At 40.3% G+C, this 21328-nt stretch overlaps 1 protein-coding gene across 9 annotated transcripts in view; it reads right to left on the bottom strand.

Annotated features, from left to right (window-relative positions):
- Positions 1–21328, bottom strand: part of TRRAP (transformation/transcription domain associated protein) — a 153997-nt gene that overhangs the window by 39788 nt on the left and 92881 nt on the right. For 7 of the 9 annotated variants that reach the window (XM_008164651.4, XM_042853179.2, XM_042853180.2 and 4 more), the window contains 5 exons: positions 20320–20511; positions 7846–8074; positions 7290–7555; positions 6681–6781; positions 2353–2554 (listed from right to left, as the gene is read on the bottom strand). In XM_008164651.4, the coding sequence (XP_008162873.1) occupies positions 2353–2554; positions 6681–6781; positions 7290–7555; positions 7846–8074; positions 20320–20511 (990 nt within the window). The remainder of the gene's footprint in view (positions 1–2352; positions 2555–6680; positions 6782–7289; positions 7556–7845; positions 8075–20319; positions 20512–21328) is intronic. The other 2 variants (XM_024102353.3, XM_024102356.3) reach the window with 1 other exon arrangement.

Here is a 21328-nt window from a genome sequence, read left to right as displayed (position 1 = left end):
GAAATAAGTCTCTCAGCCATCAGCAAGTCTTCACATGAGAATTTTGTTTTATATTTGTTTCACTGTAATATCATAATACTTTAAACTGGGAACCATTCAGTTTGTACAACTAATTCTAGATGATCAGTGCCATGCCTCTCCTTTGTTTAATTTTGGAGGAAAGCCCAAAGCTCACGTAACAAGGTGCGCTAATGTACCCTGTAGCTTTGAGAACAAGGAAAAGCTTGTTCCTCAGTCCTTTATGAGGAATACAACTCCTGCGAAGAAGCCTTTGACATCACTAGATATTACCTCAGCTTAGTTTCACCAGGAGGCTTGTGCTGGAATTGTGCTGAGAGAATTTACATGAGAGAAACCAGAAGTAACTCAATGAAACAAGAGACACTCTGAATAAAGGAAATGAACTACCATAACATCAAGTACAGTAGAAGTTGGGTGCGGGGGTGGGGGTGTGGAAGGGTGGGTGAGAAAAGGAAGCAACATCCCCGTTTTGCTGCCTTCTATCAGACTGTGTACATTCTCAGCTCTCTTTGAAAACATTCAGCTTTTACCATTGCAAAAATACAGCTTTAACAACATAAGTCCATAGAAAATGGTCTCCAGTCAAAGAGTCTCAGCAGAGATAGTATCTTATTCCATTCATCTACTTACGATGGAAGTCTCAAGCCTAATTTGGAACTTAAAAAGTAAATATTATTGGGGATGGCAAATTCATCTTTTTCTTAAAAGGAAATTAAATGCAAAACATACAAGTAAATGTAATACTAAGTTTGTGCAGTTAAAATTGCAAGCCAGGAAACGCAAAAGTTAAGACTACAATAGCAATTTTACTTTGGCTGTATTGCACACATTTTCTGGGTTTTTTTTTCTGACTATCCCTGTCCTTTCATAGTGTAGGCAATGAGCTATACATCTAAGCTAACTTTAATGCTGGAATCTGAATGTTTGTATTTTCTGAGTTTTTCTGATTTTAACTCCGTAACCTTAATGCTACATTGCTGTTTGTATTTGAATTTTTTTAAAAAACACCCCAAGTGCCAGTTATTTCATTAGAAAAAAGACATCTGAAGTAAAATTTGGTGATTTGCCAACATAACACTACTAGTTAACAGAAGGGCACAAAGATAGTAATTGTATTTGTCTGATGGACTAAAAATAAAAAACAAAGCCCAAGATATTGCAGAAAAGGATGTGTTAATTGTGTTTTAAAATCTTTTTGGTGATACAAATAAAGTTCATCCACAGCTTAGATTATGGCAGCAGTGATATTGTTACCACCTCTGGTGGAGTCAGAAGGGCCATTCCCCTACAATTAAGTAAAAGAAAGAGGTGTTGGTGTATAAGTTGAAATTCAAAAGAGAAAATCTTCAGTATTGTTAATTCTAGGTTTTCATTTGTTAAATATTCAGCTAAATTAAAAAGCAGAACTCAAAGTTCTTGCTAATAATTTTTGTCTTATATTGTAGAACTGGATTGGGAGAACAGTAACATTCTCCAAAGCACTGGATGTGTCATCATTATTCTTACAGGATATTTTCTGCACTTTTGCATACGAAGGGAGAATATTTCCCAGCAGAGAATGTCACTAGTTTCAGATTTTTCCATGAGGGTTGTTAAAAAGTAAACACTTAACAGTGAAGACGTACATGCACGAGAGCTGGTTGCCATGTTATAAACAGAAAGAAAGAAAGATTGACTAGTTTTAATTCAATAACTGTGGTTAAAAAAAAACAGCCAACCCCTTATAATTGGTATTACTAAACAATATAATATGGACAAATGCAAATTCAAGATGATTTTCAAGGGCAAGACATCTCCTATGCAGATTTCTCTTTGCATAGTGGACTGGAAATGCAGCTGGAGGAGCTAAGTGTAGTCCCTCCGACTAAACTCCGACAGTACAAGATGGATTTTGGAGAGCTGGAGTCAGAGATTATTGATGTAGTTGCCCTGTGCCTCAATAGCAGTAGTAGCAAGAACTATGCAGATTGGGGAGGTGGATTTTAAGATCTTATCCAACAGGAAGTACCCTTCATCTGGACTCTCATTGGTCTGATTAGAAGAGGGGCTAAAAATAGTCTCCTCCTTTATGCTGGGAGGGCTGGGACTGATAAAGTCACTGATGCATACTGAATTAGACTGAAATATTGCCAGGTAGTATTACTTACTTTCTGAGGCTTATTAAGCAGTTAAAGTTGTAGCATATGTGTAAACCAGACCAAACGTGTGTTGCATCTTATTCATCTGTGCTGTCCTCATCAATGTACCCTGATGTACCAAGGAACAACTTGGCTCTTACTATGCAGCTGTACAATATCCATTTTTTAAAAAAATACATTTTCTAGGTCTTACCTTTGCTAAGTATTTTCTTGATTTGCTCTCATTCTGATGGCGACATGCATGCAGGTAGCAAGTAATGGCAGATACTCCTAGGTGCAGCTGACGTTCTTTCACAAATATATTCTCCAAGTAGTCACCCCACATTGCCCAAGCCTTCACTAACACATCGTGCATCTGCACAGCTGCAGAAAAGGCTTTGTTTGCTTCTTCAGACCTGCAGGATTATAGAAAGTGACTAATTTGAATATTTATTTTACCTTAATAAAAACTAAGCTGTGTAATAATAAGTAACACAGTAATAACAAACATAGCACTCAACCTGGTTATTTTCTTAATACTGAACTGCATTTTTATTATTCAGTTCTCTAGTAATGAGGTTTTTTCCCCCTACATAGTTACTTTCCATGAGCTTTCTTATGCATAGTTGAATGTTTATTAAAATACATGTTTCATAATAGAAACCCTGAGATACTGTTAAAAGGTCTACATTTACCACCGATTGGAAAACTGAGAAAAAAATCTTTCTATTATATATATTTAAAAAAAAAAAAAAAAAAAAAAACAGCCTGTATTTTCAAGCAAACTCTCCTAGCAAATAATGAATAGGGAATTAAATACAACAGCCTTTCTTTAGAATTCATCTGATCCTGCCACTTATCTCATCCCTTGAAGTCATGATCATCTATCTCCTAATGATCTTCAAACAATGTTTGAATTAGTCTCCTATTACAAAGGGAAAAATAATTACAATTCACTCTGTTTATCACATGTATACAATATGTCTCTTTTGTTTAATTTCATTGTGGGAATTCCACATGCCTCTCCTCATTTTTCTACGAAATTCTCTCTCACGCTTGTTTACCTAGCGGCAGGAGTGGTATAAAACTGACCCCGTCCTAGTTGATTTCATTTGACTAGGCCACAGGGAAAGCATTTTGTCCAGGCATGATCTTTAGTTGGGGGTAATGAGAAGCAAAAGCTAGTTTCCCACATTAACATTTTCCCCAAAAAGCGCTTCAGTCACAATTGAGACTTGCTCCCGTGCTGCACCAGCACAGAGTGATTCTGCTGTGTCTCAGAAGCAGCAGGGGAAACTGATTAGGAGCAAATCACTTTCACTGCTGTTGCAAGGCAAACAAGCAACACTTGTTTGCAATACTGGTGGAAAGAAAAGATGGGGAAATGACACAGGAAGGGTGAAGGAAGGGAAGGGAGGAAAAATTGGGAGGATGTGAAGGGGAGAAATCAGATTGGAAATGTATTGATACGACATCCAAATTCCTTGTCCAACACATTCAGGACTTGAAGATGAAACTCACATAAAAAAATACGAGAGATTTTTGCAAAAAAGTTAGGGGAAGAGTGTGGAATTCCCATACTGAAATTAATAAAGCAACAAAATCAACATGATCTGAAAGTGACTCCTTCCATTTCTTCACAGCCAGAACATGTGGCTTTCTGGACAAAAGGTGAAGGGGGATTGAGGAGGATCACAGATCTCTGACATATACTTTAATTTCAGGAGAGAGAAAAATGAAGGTTTTGGCAACTAAAAGTGTATTGAATTCACAGAGTCATAGATTCCAAGACCTGAAGGGACCACTGTGATGTCTGAAAACCCCGTGTAGTGTAACAGACTCCCTGTGTAGCGTAACACAGGTCACAGAACTCCCCCTACAATTGATAACCTTAAGACCTTAAACATTTCCGATTCTGATTTTTTCTCAAATACAGAAGGTTGTGCATACGGTGCCAACTACCCCAATATAAATTAAACCCTTGAATCTGTATAATATGGTGCACACTCTAAGTACGTTTCAAGCAAAACAATTTTAATAAATAAGAGATGAAAGACCTCACTTCAGCATCAATTTTTATCCCTCTCACGTATGTACAGCAACACTGAAATGAGGAATCTTTCAAAGCATTTTGGCTCCTTTGATATAGAAGTGCTTGAAGATAAATACATTCCTCTTACCAGATAAATATTGGAATGAACACTGCTATAGTTAAGTATTGCTCGTGTTTCTCTATTAGCAGTGAACCTTAATCTCATTTTAATACAAAAATATGAATATTTAATTCAGAAGACCACCCAACTTGTAATTATCTGTAGCAATACAAAAACTGAAGTGACCAGCATTAGAAAAAAATCATGACGTAAATGAAAATAACCTTCCCTGTCAAATAGCTTATTAAAAAACTAATTACCCTCAATATTACACAGCCACTTTATTTTCCTCCAATAGCTCTCCATGTCCTAGGTGGTGTAGTCTTGAAACAGATTACTATGAGAGCAGTCTGATAAATGACTCTCTTTATCACTACTTTCCATTTCTACCAACCAGCTTTGTCCCTAGTCTTCTCTTTCTCTCCTCTTTCCTGTATTATCTATCACTCTGACACCTCTGCTGACTCTTTATACTACCTCTATCACCTTGTTCACAGAGTGGGCGGCAAAGGGGATGGTACACCCACAGGTGACCTTTAACTTCCAGTTCAGTTTATAGGCAGCAAAGAATTCACTCATTCACTGGGGCGTTCAATGCAAAACTGCTACTTTCAGGTTTTACTAATTGTATGAGACAAAATACATTACAGAAATTCTACACTTAATTTGGTATATTTTTGCAAAAAAGAGAGAGAAGAGTAAATATCTTATAATTGCATTTAAAAACTTACTATTCTACCCCATAAATCTACTTGGATTATAGATAGACAGCATTAATTATTTATTCCATTTGCCCCCATTAAAAATTTAAACTGCCCGTCTTTCAGATGAAGTGTAAAACTAAGGCCCATTTGTGGCCATTAACGATCCTCTTGCACTTCCCATCAAAGTAATTACATTCTACCTGTTTAAAATTCCCTGTAGTTTCCATTGAAGAAGATAGTCATCATTTCCTGCCCTGATCTGTTGTGTAGTGTTTCAGTGTACAGTTTAAAAGCTGATGAATTTCACTCAAGGAGTGGCTACACTGTACTGGTGAGTGAAGTGATTCCCTTACATAAAGCATGCAAAAATAATGCCTTTATAAACGTGTATGCAAATTCCTGACGAATTCTACTGAAACTGTATAGTTACCACGGGACAAAATTTGACCTATAGCTTGTAAATTAGTTTGCCTTCTGGATTAAAGGTGCCATATCCTTCCCAACAGTCATAAAAAACACTTATTTAACATGGAGGAAAAAAACAGGTGGCAAGTATCTGTTTGAAAGGAAGCCTTAGAATTGAATGTTTTTAATCAGGCGAGCCCTTTGCAGTGTGTATCAAGCCAGGGGTGAAATTAACTTATGGGACTTACCGGTACGCAGGGTTGGGGTCCTGAGCGGGGGGAGGAAAGGACCCCAACCCTGCGGGGGTGGGAGGGTGAAGAGCCCCATGGTAGCGGTAGTGGCGGCCGGGAGCCCCAGGGTTCTGGCGGCAATTTAAAGGCCCCGGTGCTCCCAGCCGCCGCCACTTCCAAGGCTCCAGCAGCAGGGCTCTGGCAGCGATTTAAAGGGCCAGGGGCTCCAGCCACTGCCGGAAGCCCAGGGCCCTTTTAAATTGCCGGCCTGGGGAACCTGCCCCCTGCCGGTACGGTTGGCTGTGTACCGGCTCTTGCCGGTATGCCATACCGGACCATACTGGCTTACTTTCACCTCTGTATCAAGCTTTCAATATATTATTTGAAAAGAGTTTGTATATGGCACTGCCATATTGTGTGATTCAGACTACTTAGACAATGTGCTACATTTCATCACCATTTTGTTTCTTATTCCTTTAATAGCTATTGTTTAAGAAAGGGATGTACAATGAACAAGAGCTACACAAAAAGCAATACCACTTTTTCTCAGCAGACAGCTCTGAGTTTATGGGTTGAGCAGGATTTTTTCATAAGTGAACTGCTTTCTCAAAGTAACTCTCTACCCAAAAACTTATTTACTCATATTGATGTCTCCTTTTTGGCAGATCCCATCTTATTATATTATATTTGTCATACAAGACAATCAGAATGGACTATGCAAAGAACTAGGCAGAGAACTTCCGACTCCTAACCTCAGATCGGTCACTGACTCACTGTGGTACCTTGTACAAATCAGTTAACTTTACCTTTTCTCAATATGTAAAACTTCTCTAATAGAAGGAGTGCGAGGATTACGTGACCTAGTTTTCCACAATTTTTTGAAGAGGTAAAGTGACATGTATTACTACTAAAAACCACATAGAAGCTAAGTATCCGTATGTATATTCATTTTTATCCTGATTTTATACTGGTTTAACATTTGCTGCTTAAACATTTATGTTGCACTTCTCCCAGATGCGTGCTGGTATCTCATCCAAACAACATACTTACTTGTTAATCTGAGCCAAGAACATTCCCTTCAGTGCATAGAACTCAGCTGTCATCTCCTTGGTGAAATATTTCAAATTAGTTGATTCAATAACCTCAAGGCCCTATTAAACAAATTTTTATGAAAAAGCCTTGTACAATGAATTCTGTATCAATAAAAGGAAAACGCTTCCTAAAAAGCTGCCAAATTAGAAATTATCTTCATGTTTAATGAACAACAATCTGTTAGAATTTTTAAATAAATAAAAAAACACTTTCTAAAAATCTAACCAGATGCAGAATTTTCTTCAACTTTTCTTGGCCTTTATTCAAAATTCTTGCACTTGGTAGGCGATGCACTGCCTTTTCCACTTTTAAATTTCACTAAACCCAATACTGTATCTCAGCTTCTTTTGCTTACCGTCACATTCCATTTTTCTTGTCAATTTAACTCACTCAGTTTCACTTTAATATCCTGACATTCATCACACATACCGTAAGTCACTCAAAACTTAGTTTAAATCTTCACTTAGTCTTGTGACAGTCTTTTTTCCCCCTCTCTACACACTTGATGGCAGATCAAACCCTCAAAGTTCCCAGCAACATGTCTTGACACAGATACTACTAACATACCTGCATACACTCATTTTTGCCCATGACTCCTGCCAGCTGAAGGTAGCATTTGACTTGCTGCCGAATCTTCTGAAAACAATCCACAATGGGCACAGTAGGGATAGTATGAATACGACTCAATATGTCCAGCGCTACATTGACCAGTCCTTGTTTCCGAGCTATCTTTCCATACTGGATAATTGCTGAAGCTGAAGCATGAACTCCCAGCATAGCATTATTGGAACTGGGATCATGCTGAGAACTATTTTCATAGGCAGTTACAATGGCTACAGAGACAGAAAATAAAAAGTTAATAATTATAAAACAAACATTATACAGAGAAAATACACATGAACAAATGACTTATGAAAATGGAAATTTAAGATACTCAAACTTTTTTAGCTTTGAAAATGTATGTTTTAGATGCAAAATATGCAACATTTTAAAACGAAGTTCTATTTCAAATTGATCATTTAAGTATCAAAATCAATTATATTCTTGAGTGTTTGAAACGAGAGAATGGACATACATTTACAAAAATAATATTTTTAAAACAGTGGGTGGTCTGGAAAATTACATGATGAATGCATGCTGGACCAGGCAGTTTTACCCTGGTAATGATGCTGTCTCCACATGAAAATGCTGCTCCAATGGGATAAGTCATCTGACACAATAGGTAACCTGTTCCTCCAAGTCTTTACAACAGTCTTCATATCATGCAGGCTGTTATTCCTCCCTAGATTAGTTGGTTGCAACCCTGCATTTATTTGTGCTGCCTCTTGAAGTTCGATAATTTGCTGTGCTGCCTAGAAGGATTAAGGAATATAAATTACAAGACATACACTTTTGGTCACTAAACAAGGAAGTCTATCTTAAGACTGCAGCACTACAGAAGTATAAATAGTCCACACTATTTTATCAGATGAAGATATCCACCAATAATTTGATTGTTAAGTCACTTAGTACACAGCTGAGCTATTTATATTCTTATTTTGCCAAACTGGTTATCGATGAGATATCAGAGGATTTCATAACCTCTCGTGAAGAGAGACAGTCAATAACCAATTTAATTAAGCCAAAAAAAATCAAAAGGTAGAATCAGCATTTTGACATGAGAATTTCAATAAAAGTAAGATCACTGACATCCTGAATCACCAGCCTGGAGACTCAGTTCATGCCAGAGGTGATGTCTTTAAACCTGTTTTTTGTTTGTTTTTTATAGTGCTTCCCTAGACTCTTGGGTTTAAAATTCCAGTAGCATGGTTCAGACGTTCATCTTTTCCAGAAAGGCAAATCAAGTACCAAGCACCTCATTCTGTGCATTCCTGTCTTTCTAAGGAGACCTAACCGGAGGGTGGAGGGGATAGCTCAGTGGTTTGCACATTGGCCCGCTAAACCCAGGATTGTGAGTTCAGTCCTTGAGGGGGCCACTTAGGGATCTGGGGCAAAATCAGTACTTGGTCCTGCTAGTGAAGGGAGGGGGCTGGACTCAATGACCTTTCAAGGTCCCTTCCAGTTCTAGGAGATAGGATATCTCCATTAATTTATGGGGGGAGGGATAACTCAGTGGTTTGAGCATTGACCTGCTAAACCCAGGGATGTGAGTTCAATCCTTCAAGAGGCCATTTAGGGATTTGGTCCTGCTTTGAGCAGGGGGTTGGACTAGATGACCTCCTGAGGTCCCTTCCAATCCTGATATTCTATGAAAAAAAAATTAACACCATGAATGTTCTGAGTGGACGTTACTGATTGTAGCTATTTCCTCTATAATAGTATGTGTTTGTGCCAATATTGGGACTCAGCTAAAAGTTCAGGTAACCAATTAGCATGGCTTTCTCACATAGGGTGGAACTAACAATAGAACTTATATTTTATTTGGTCTAAAACCCTTTCAACAAGTCTTGCATATAAAATCTGTGCCTGTAAATACTCATTTTTCATGAAAATCAGAAGTAGTAGAGGTGGTGAACCTGCAATTTTTTGCATCTTCTCCAAATTTTATTTTGCGACAGTATTTTTTCCATACATCCCTAATCCAAATGACAACAATGGCTGGCTGGCTAGTTGCCACTCAATCACCAGAAAGAAAACGTTCAAAATGTATTTAGATTTTCATATGATTCAATTATTATTACTGCTTGAAAACAAAGTAATTCTGACTGGAAGCCTTCTCAAATATAATCTGAATTTATATCAACTTTAGACCACCAGAAAATAGTAGATAGCACCTAGTTTATGATAAAGTAGCAGGCTGGAATAAAAGTACTGAATGGAATGCAAACTTTTCATAGAACCTGTAAAAATAGTTACTGGTCCTTCCTGAACTCCACAATGAAAGCATAACTGCATAAAATATGGTCTATGCTTGCTTAAAACTAAGAAGACATTTCGAAAATGTTAACGTTTGTAGTATATAACCAGTTTAAAAGTGACTTTTACAGCTATCCAACATGCTCAAATCAAGGAAACGAACAAACAGAAGATGGCAGCATTCTCACACCTACAAGAAACAGCAGACATTTTGTTGAACTTCAACAATCTACAGAAAAGACCCATACTCTTTACTGGAATTTAATCATCTATAGTACAATTAAACCAATATACTATTCTCTAAGCTACTTCTCAATAGATAACATTTGCATTCACTGTTAATCAACTCAATAAAATAACTGTTCAAAAATCAGTCCACATTTACAAAGTTAAATCTCTTGAAACAAAATAAATTAAGGAAAGTAATATTTTCCCACAATCATCTCAGTATCAGCTCACACAATAGCTTAACCTTCATCTTACTTCCATTCATCATGTAAATTTAATTTTCTTGCAGGTATTTAATCACACACTATCTGATATAAAAAAGTAATTACTGCAGTGCAAATTCATTGTTTGGTTTGTACCTTCATCATTCACTGCCTATTTTATCATTTCTACACTGGGGATATATATAAAGATTATTTAAAAATACTAACTTTAACTGATGTCACATATGGAACCTTTTAAATATTTTATTTAGCAACATTAATCCTTTCATGCTGGAGGGTCTAGGCACTGCCAGCCCTGGAAAAAAAAGCTAAATAAATTCCCAACTCTTGGTAGCAAGGAGTTAATTCAATCAAGCCATCCTCCAGATGTAACATCTCAAAGAAATGAAGTGTTCTGCTATTATTTATCAAAACTCTACTCTGACACTCACATTTTAAGATGTAGAAACCTTATGTATTCATTCACTACTCATCTGATGCAGTATAAATGATTAGGAAATTTCAGGGAAACAGGCTACTGTGTAGGACATGTCCACACAAGCATAATGATTTCGGTTATGTATTATAGATCTTTCAGATTTAAGGTTTTGCTATTTATGTATCATATTGAGTATGAAGAATAAGGAAAAGAGACCTATCTTAACTCTTGCAAAAGCCACAGAGGGTAAGGGAAACTTCATAAAGCACGACCGTCCATTAAAAACGCTGAAGAGAGGCCTTTATACATGAATATATTGCTTGTGTAAGGTGTCAGATTCTTATCATAAAAACGAAGTCCAATTTATGTGTAAAACAGGTGCACCACAGGTAGCGACCCTGCAAGCTTCCTGGCATTGTCCTGGCAACGTCTTACCCTCTTTGGGATGCACCATGTCTATATGTGAAGGTAGCTCCCAAGTAGGGTGACCAGACAGCAAATGTGAAAAATCGGGACAGGGGGTGGGGAGTAATAGAAGCCTATATAAGAAAAAGACCCAAAAAGGGACTGTCCCTATAAAATTGGGACATCTGGTCACCCTACTCCCAAGCCCAATCAATTTAGGATTTTCTACTAAAATTGCCAACCAAGGTAACGGTGGGTTTTAATGACATGAGGATTTGTCCATTAAGAAATGAACAGTTGGTGCTATCTTTCCAACACTATTGCACAGGGCTGTGGTTGAAACAGTAGTCTAGATGTGAAAAGTTAAACTTTCTAAATAGTAACACGAGCCAATTTTTAGTAACTAGTAGACTCTGTACAACACAAAATTAAGGGCACAAGGTAAAATTCTCAAAAGTGTCAGGAGCCTACATCAAATTTTACTAAGTGACTTTGGCTTTTAGGATCCGAAATTCTTAATGAGACAGAGACCTAAGGGCCTAAGTCACTTAGGCACTTTTGAATTTTTACCCACAGACAATAATTATCTATAGTTCATACACTCACTTTTGAGGCAGCTTAGAACTTGAGATATTAAATGGAAAAGTGAGAACTACAAGAAAACCCAAATCAAATTTTCACAGGTCTTCCCTAAATTAACATCCTTCCTAAGGCTATCCTTTTCAATAATGGCAAACCCAAAAGTTCTGACAGCCTCTTTCGAGTCCCACTTCTTAAAACTTCCCAGAATCTTAGCTTCCCAGGTTTACCTGTGACCCGAAGGCATTCAAATCTTTTACGCTTTAGGGTTTGGAAAAGTGCCATGTACTCAAGAGTGTGATTAAGCCGGAAAACACAATTTTGTTGCTCATGCTGGCTGGTATAGATGGGGCATAAATATTTTCAATGGCAGTTGAAAGGCATTCAATTTTTAACAACATAAAGTGAAAGAAAGAGTTCTATTGGTATCAGAATATCTAAGTTCTGTCCTTTGCAGCTTTTTTCCTTTTTCCTTAAAAAGGTAATTATTTGGCATGTGGCAAGTTCAATGTCATTATTTCTCTTTGTGGTTTTTCCATAAGGGTCAGGAAAAACAGATCAATAACTCAAAAAAACATTTTGGACAGCTAAAAAGTTGTCGTCATCCCCCCTTGGCAATGGAACCGATTCATCAAAAAAAAAAAAAAAAAAATCTGTTGAAGTTCTAAAATGTTTATACAGGCAGCTAAAACCATCCAAAAAACATATCAGGTTTTAATATTTTATACTGCAAGATGTGAGGTGGGAATCCTTTTTGGCTGTAGTGCAGCATCTATGCAAATTATGGGAGAGTCAGCCACCACACCCAGTAGCCTTCTGTCTAACTAGAAGCTTAGCTCTTTAACCTTCAAGATGTGGCATTCCTTACGGAGTTAGGTATAATATCACCAGCACCTGTCATTCCCCTCTCTTTCCCCCTCCTCAGGCTATTATGACTCATACTTGCTGTGTCATGTTGAACTTAAATTGCCCACTCTTCAGGAGAGAGACTTTTTAAATTTGTGCAAAATGTCTCAAAGACATTTCTGAGTGCTTAAAAGAAATGTTCTCAAAAGGTTTTCACAACCCTTTCAGGATATGACAAGGAAGAAACTCTTTCCCCTAATTTTTCACGTGGATCTTATTTTTGAGTAAGGTGTATGCCAAGGAGAAAGATTAAAAATACTGGTTTTGAACAATGCCTGTAGTTCTTCATAATCTGAAATACCAATAAAACTAGGTTTACATAAGGAAACAAAACAAAACAGAAAAGCTCCACACACCACATCACACACACCCCAGAAACTCTAGTCCTAAATGCTGTCAAACCCTGCAGCAGGTTCTGGAGAAGGTCATTAAAGATGACAAGAAAAAGGACTTAAACGAATTTTAAACACTGAGCCTTTAAATAAACACCCAAGCCTGAGGTCCTGTTGAACTAGGGAGGGGAAAAACTACAGCTTTTTACTTCTATTATTCCAAAGACAGTACTCTTTGCAGAAATGCAGATAATAGCATGCATGCTTCTGAAGTCAAAATAACTTCTGTTAAAAACGATTCAAGAGTTGGCAGTGAGTTCAGGTCTAATCTAGAAATAAGAAATAGAAGAGATAAAAGATAGTATGTAGCAAAACAGCACAGAAATGACAGTTTGGCTGAGTCTCTGTGTGCTATATGCTTAGTTTTCCAGTTGAAACAGCACTTGTTTCTGTACAGAAGTCAAGGATTGGCACGCATACATGAGATAGCATGCGCATAATTTCTTAAGACTATGTACAGCGTACTGCAGTTCCACGAAAAAGTAGGAAAGTCTTATGCTATAAACATTTCCTTCCTACTTTTAAATGACATCTTGACATTTGCCAGAAGAGTTATGTCAGTTGATGTTGGTGGTATTGAATTAGTTGTTTATTTTCCTGCTGGAGGTTCTGCAGTCTGGAATTAATGAACTGCTCCTCACGTCTCTCTTGCACAAGTGAGTGGAAATGCTCCACTGCTGAAATTTTAGGTCCAGAAACACCCCATTTCAAGGGCAGCCTGCCTCCAGCTCCATCCTTCCTTTTATCCAGCAGGGTGTAGCAGACTTTTTTTCTGCAGTAAAGGCAGCTTACTCTCAAGACACGGTATATTGTGATCCCCAGTCTGAGGTGGGATTGTTCTGCTTTTCATGCTGCTGGTATTATCCACTGTATACTGTATCTGGGGAACAACTGAGATCACCTTTGTGAAGGATACAAGCATGCACCTTAGTCTCCAGAATACATGATGGAATGGCACCTACATGAACTTCCCCCCTTACATCAGCACAAGGGATAATTTGATGTAGCCATTGTCAGCGCATCTACGCTATACACCTAGAGTTGTTGCATTCTAGCGATTGTAGTGTAGACCAGTGGTCTCCAAACTTTATCACGCACCCCTATCAGTAAAAAATTTTGCTCACACACCCCCTGCCGCGGCGGCTCTACCCCCAAGGATCCTCTGGCACACCCCACTTTGGAGGCCACTGATGTAAACATACACTCAAATACAGAGGTCTTCCATCTGCCCTTCCTTCGCCTCCTCTGCAGCACTAGGGGAAATTCTCTGAAGGATTCCATCTTTGAACGGGGAGTCCCCATTCATCCAGGCACATCACAGAGCTAGTAAACTAGGATGTGAGCTGGTGCCTCCTGCTCCCTTTCATGCAGTTCACCAAAGAGGAGTTTCAAGTAGGAAGCATGAAGTAAGTAGGCAGCACTATTCTTGTTGATCACCTTGTGCATCTAGTGGATCTGAATCAGCCATAGTGGTGAGAAGAAAACTACTTCTTCTGTAGGTGGAATGTGTATTTGGCAATTATTTTCCTACATAGTCTTCTCCAAAAAGTCTGGTGGAAAGAGTCCTTCCTCAGTGTTCTGATCCTGATTTTCATGGTCAGATTCTGCAGGAGAGGAGGGGAAGAGGAAGGAGGGCTGCAATGGAGTGAGAAGACACCTAGTCTCCTAACTGTATGATATGTCTGGGTGGACAGGGAGTTGCTGTACAAAAGGGAATCTTCAGGAGATGTACAAAGTGGCATGAAAAAACAGCCTCCGAGGCAAGTCTTGCTTTTGGTTTCTGCACAGAGGGGAGTCCCTAGTGCTGGTTAAAGTGTTACAATTTAGAACTAAAATAAAATGTTGTATTTAAAGTCTTTTCCTTTTTCATTTCAACAGACTACACATGCTCAAGCTTTAGGTCCCAGAGTCTGCAGTAGTTTTCAGCTAAGCACTATTACCCTTTGGAAAAGAGTCTTTCACTAATGCCAGAGTTTTAGACAAGTTCTTCTTTGACACCAAGCCTTGAGCCAAGGGGATGACTACACTGCAATAAAAGTTGTGGCACAGCTATGGCTGGCCTGGGTCAGCTGACTCGGGCTTGCAGGGCTCAGGCTGCAAGGCTATAAAACTGCAGAGTAGACATCTGGGCTCAGGCTGGAGCCCAGGCTCTGGCACCCCTTAAGAGGAGAGGGTCCCAGAGCCTGGGCTCCAGCCCAAGTCCAGACATCTAAACTGCAATTTCCAAGCACAGTGAGCCAAAGTCACCTGAGAAGGGCCAGCTGTGGGTATTTTACTGATGTGTAGACATAACTTTAGTGTTCAGAACTCTACTCTGACGATAGCAATGCCAGCATTCCTGAACACACATTTTTCTTTTAATGGCACTGACTTCAAACAGTTGGCTCGGCTGAATAAGTCTAGCTAAGACTAAAAGTAACCTATAGATTTTAGGCTTCTGAAATCTGTACTGTATTTACAATGTGTGGAACTGAAAAGAAAACCATTTTACAGATTCATTCTACATTTCCACAGGTGTTATCATAAAGCAACAGCATAACAGCCTCACAATGGGCCTGATTCCAAAGGCCACTGAAATGAATGGGAGCCCCTTCCGGTGACTTATAAGCTGGTCCAAAGTCCCTTAAAAGAAAAGGTTGAGCCACAAGGCCAACTTTCTCAAAGCTTAGTTTACCTGCAGTGGTAACACTCAAACCTTTATAAAGGAATTCCAACCAAAATATGAATGTTGCAATTTTAATGTAAAAATATCACCAAATAACCTTTTAGTTATGAGTATTGTGTAACAAAAGAACTCTTTCTTGCTATAAAGTATCAGAGGGGTAGCCATGTTTGTTGCTTTTTACAGATCCAGACTAAGAGTCCTGTGGCACCTTAAAGACTAACAGTTAGTCTTTAAGGTGCCACAGGATTCTTTGTTGCTTCTTGAAATAAAATTACTTGAGAATCTTCCCCTGGCCCTCCCTGACCTCCCAGAAATATCAACTATGTTTCATCAAAACCTTTTTCTTATGATTACTAAAATCCTGAAACTTGTTACTGGAAAAATCATTTTGTAATGAAGGGATTTTAAGCAGGCATGGGATAAGAGGGAAGGTCCTCTCATGGATCAGAAACAAAGGGTAAGAATAAATGGTCAGTTTTCAGTTGGTATCATAGGCAGAGTCCCTAGTGATTGCATAATGATCTGCAAAGGTGTGGACTGACACCCACGTCACTGCTCTGCAGATCTCTGAAATGGGGACATCCTTGAGGAAGGAGACAAATGAGATTGATCTCATGGAATGTGTATGGATCGAGTTCGGAGGGCTCATGTTATGAATTTGGTAACACTGTCTGATGCAATTTGAGACCCATTTGGATAGTCTTTGGGCTGATATCGCTGAGCCCTTAGACCTTTCCACCATAGAGAGAGAAACAGTCTAGGGGACTTCCTGAAGGCCTTTGTCCTATTGAGGTAGAATGCAAGAGCTCTCCTAACACCTAGGGCAGTGGTTCTCAACTTGCGGCCCGTAGGCTGCTTGCAGCCGAATCAGCACATAGTTGCAGCCCTGAGGGCCATACAGGTAGTATATATAGTGTGTGGATGCCCACATAACACAGAGAGCTGCATATGTGGCTCACAGTGGTAAACAGGTTTAGAAGCATTGGTCTAGGGTATGCAGTACATCCTCCCTATTGTCTCGGGGAGGCTTTGGGTAGAAGACGTGAAAGTGAATTAGACTGAATTCATGTGAAACAAGCAGGTCACTTTAGGGCTGAACCTTGGATGCAGCCTAAGTGTAACCTTGTCAGGGAAGAACACTGTGTATGGGGGATGAGCTATGAGAGCTGCTATTACCTTGATTAGAAGAATAGGGGAAATTGCAACCAGAAAGATAATTTTTATCGATAGATATGCTAGTGAACAGGTGGCCATAGGTTCGAAGGGAGGCCTAGTCATCCCATTCAACACTAGGTTTAGATCCCATGGCGGGGTAGGAAGTCACGGTTAAGGGTTTGTTATTCCCTTAAGGAACCTTTTAGTGGCCGGGTGCAGAAGTACTGAGTATCCCTCTACAGGTTTATGAAATGATGTAATACCTGCTAGGTGGACCCTGAGAGAGCTAGGGGATAAAAATTGAGGTTAAGGGTCAGGGCATATTCCAGAATATGAGGAAGAGTTGCTGACACTGGAGAGATTTATTGGGACGTGCACCAAATCTGGAACCTGGATCATTTCTGCAGGTAAATAGACCCTTTGTCCTGAGAGAGAAGGTGCAGAGTGGCTGGAAGGGAGATTGGTGGGTACATCACGCGCTGCCTCAGGGGAACATATCTGTGGACGGTGCTCCCCACTGTGCAAACAAGTTGAGAAGTAATCACGGGTGCATCTCCCACTTGTGTTTGTGTGGGAAGGTGTGACTGGGATTGTCTGCTACCTCATTCTGAGTACCCGGGAGATAAGCAATGGATAAGGTGATGTTGTGAGAGATGCACCAGTTCCACAGTTTTATTGCCTCTGTGCTCATCCCTGGTGGTTGATAAAATACATGCAGGCTATGTTGTCCGTCGGGACCTTTGTATGTGATCCTCTTATCACCAGGAGGAAATTGACACAGGCATTCCTGACCACTCGCAACTCGAGGAGATTGATGTGCAGGGAGATCTCCATGGGCGACCGTTTAGATGCGCGCCCTATCCTATGAGGGATGCATCTATGGAAAGGAGTGATGAAGGTGGCGCCTGAAAGAAGGGGACCCCTTTTGCATGCACTGGCCGTGTTCTTCCACCAGTCCAGAGAGTTCTTGATCCTGATGGAGAGTGAAAGGGGTTTGTCCAGACTGTCCCTGTTTGGACTGTAAACTGAGCTGAACCATAGCTGTAAGCATCGCATGTGAAGTCTGCCGTGTGGAATCGCAACCGTGCCAGCTACCATATGCTCCAGGAGCTGGAGGCAGATTCTGGCTGGCCCTTGTCTACCAGGGATAGAAACCTGTCCTGAGGTAGGAAGGCTTTGGCCTGTAGCGCAGCTATGAATTTTAGACGTTGCACTGGTGTGAGGGTCGACTTCTGGGAACTGATCTGCACCTCTGTGAACTCAGCTCTGTGAACAAGCTAATAATGTTTTGGGTGGCTCGATGAGCCTACTGAAGCAACCAGGCTCTGAGGAGACAATTGTCCAGATAAGGGTAGATCATTATCCCTTAGATTGTAGATGGGCAGCCATCACTGAGAGAATTTTGAAAATACTCTCAGGGCCAATGAAAGTCCAAAAGGGAGGACCCTGTATTGGTAGTGCTCGTGCCCCAGAGTGAACCTGACAAAATGTCTGTGAGCCAGTAGTATTGAGATGTGAAAGTAGGCATTTTTAGGTCAAGGGCCGAAAACCAGTCTGCCTGTTCCAGTGATGGAATGATTGTCACTAGGGTGACCATCTTGAACTTCTGAGCTTTGATGAACTTGTTGAGAGTTCTGAGGTCAAGGATGGGTCTCCAACCACCCTTCCTTTTGGATATTAGGAAGTAACAAGAGTAGAACCTCTTTCCTCGTAGATGTTGAGGTACTGGTTCTATGGCTCCTAACTGCAGCAATCTATCTCCTGCTACAGTAGACACATGAGAAGGGACCCTGAAGAGGGACGGAGAAGGGTGTTTTGGAGGGGATAGGGAGGTGAAATGGATGGAATATCCAGATCTGACGATCTTTAGGACCCATTTGTCTGATGTTATGTGCTCCCACGCACTGTGGAACACTGCCAAACGGTGGCCAAATGGGTGCATGGTCACAGGTAGTAATGGAGAGTGGTCTCGTGGCACCTCGATCTGCCCATCAAACGTGATGCTTAGGGGCAGGTGGTTGGGTCAATGGCTGGGAATCTGAAGGCTTTCGTTTCAAGAACTTACCTTTTTTCTTCTGGGGCTCATAGTTCCGTTGTGATGGGAACTGGGATGAACCAGGCCTCTCTTGTTATTGAGAGCTAGTGACTTTTACCCAAGTGCGTAAATTCCCAGTGACCTGAGAGCAGCCCTGGAATCCTTCAAGAAGTGGAGAGAGGCATTGGTCTTCTCAGCAAAGAGCTTCACCCCTTCAAAGGAGAGCTCCTCCACTGTAGTCTTCACCTCCTTCGGAAAACCTGAGAGGTTTTTCGCAACCAGTTGCCCTTCTTGAATGATGGCCTTGAAGGAATTCCGGGAGCTCTCCGTCAGTTTATCAATAAAATCTTGTAATTTATTGTAATTTGTGTAGTCATATTTCACCGTGAGCGCCTCGTAATTGGCGATTTGAAACTGTAAGGCATAGGTGCAGGACAATCTCGGTGCCGGGAATGCCGAGGATATCGAGCGAGATGGTGATCGCTTTCAGCTATCCCTGGGCTAGCTGAGGGAACCCCCACTCTCTTTTTTGACTTGCGAGAGAAGTCCCAGACCGTTTCTTCAAAGTCGAAGGCTGAGGGGAAGACTCACGCCCGCTGGACGAATGGGGTCGGGAAGTCACATCCGTGAAGAGGATTTTCTGGCGGAGATTCCTTACCGGATCTCAGTCGCAGCTGCTGGCAGAGGGGACACTTTTGTTGGATATGGACATTGCTGAGGCAGTGAATGCACTGGGAGTGCTTGTCCACGACCAGAATCACCGCGCTGCAAGTGCGACATTTCTTGAAACCTGGAGAGCTGGGCATACCTTTGTCCAGGTATCTCTCCCCCACCCGAGGTTGACACAAGAACAAAGTGTTTTCTTTCTTCATTTTGTTGTGTTTTTGTTTTGTTTTTTAAGACAGCCAAATAAAAGTCAAAAAAAGGCTACGGGTTTCTAAAAGCTAAAGATTAACAAGTGAAAAGTAGAGTTAATGATCCGCTAATGGACAGCTAAGGGCTCCAACTCTAACCAGGGGGGGTTCAGAAGGAACGGAGGATGCCCTGGCTAGCCTCCTTGTGGCAAAGCACAAGGAGAGACAACGTGTGTGCGGGCCTAACAGACACTACTACCAAAGTTCTCCAATCAGCAGTGCAGGGACGCAAACACCTACAGCGAAGCACACATGGGGACACTACTCGAAGGAGGAACAGTTTCCATAAGAAGAGAGACTAAAAAGCCTGGGACCAATCAGCTTGGAAAAGAGGTTACAAAGGGGGGGTGGGAGGGGAAGAGATATAATTCAGGTCTATAAAATCATGAACGGTGTGGAGAAAGTGAACTAAGAATGTATTTACTCCTTCACATAACACAAGAACCAGGGTCACCCAATGATAAAACAAACAAAAGTACTTCTTCACACAATGCACAGTCAACCAATGGAACTTGTTGCCAGGGAGATGATGTGATGGCAAAAACCTCACTGAGGTTCAAAAAAATATAAGATATGTTCATGGATAACAGGTCCATCAATGGATATTAGCCAATATGGTCAGGGATGCAACCCCTGGCTCCTCATGTCCCTGGCCTCTGACTGCCAGAAGCTGGGAGTGGAGGACAGGGGATGGATCACTCAATGATTGCATGTTCTATTCATTCCCTCTGAAGCACCTGGCATTGGCCACTGTCAGAAGACAGGATACTGGACTAGATGAACCATTGGTCTGACCCAGTACGGCTGTTCTTGATCTCACCTGCAGAAGGGGAGTGTGAACATGTGACACTACATGAGGAAGCCTTCGCCATTCGCGAATGGCTAAACTGCTGGCCATTTCTACCAAGCGCTCAATGAAGTTAAGCTGCTGTTCTTCAGGATGGCAGATTGCTAGATATCCTCTGTACATGTTGACTTTCCATGCCATCTCTTTTGGACAACTCAGCTCCACCTAATGGTAAAACAGAAAATTAGGTACGAAACACCACAAGAAAATCTGAAAGCAAAAAGAAACCTTAAATGGACATACAACTTGATTTTTAAACTTGATTTTTTTTTAAATGGACTAATTTCTAGAAATTCCAGTTTCTGAAAGAGAATGCTTTAAATAGTATTTCCTGAAACTAAAATCTCTAATCTGTGGGATTTTCTGTTCGCCTGTTGATATTCATGTCTTCTCAGCAACATAAATTGACTTTACATGTGAACATATTGCACAGATACTAGACTGCCTAGCTGTCCTGTACATCATTAAGTTTTTAGGAGAATAAGTAAATGACAATTTTTTTTAAAACGATCTAGCACTAATTATATGTTTATGTCAAAACAGTATCTGCATACAGGGACTCGGTCAAAAAGTGACTGTTACTTAAAATGATCGAGGAATAAATTTTAAGCTATTTTCAGAGACTTCCTGAAACACAGGAGTGGCAAAAATATGACAACTAGAAGAATCAAAGCACAATTTAGCCATAGTATGTAAATGTTTTGCAACAAATGTACTGAAAGGTTGATTATTGCATACATTTGAGAAGATCTGACTAAATAAAGAGTGTAAATTTAAATTAGCTCACAAATATTTGCAAACACTCATTAGCATTCAGAGCAGAGAGTAAAGGCCTGATTCTGTATACCTTGAGCACTCAATTCTCCCAGTGCAGCCCCCCTTTGTATTCATGTGCTGCATAGGAATTCCAGCTACGTTGGCTTTGTTCTATTTTCATTAGCTTAAAAATATCAAAGGAATCACTTTCATTTGTTAAAGTAAT

The sequence above is a fragment of the Chrysemys picta genome, chromosome 10, assembly GCF_011386835.1.
Source record: "Chrysemys picta bellii isolate R12L10 chromosome 10, ASM1138683v2, whole genome shotgun sequence".
NCBI classification, from domain to species: domain Eukaryota; kingdom Metazoa; phylum Chordata; order Testudines; family Emydidae; genus Chrysemys; species Chrysemys picta.
Note: the sequence above shows the minus strand (reverse complement) of the source record. Positions and strands in the feature narration are given on the sequence as shown.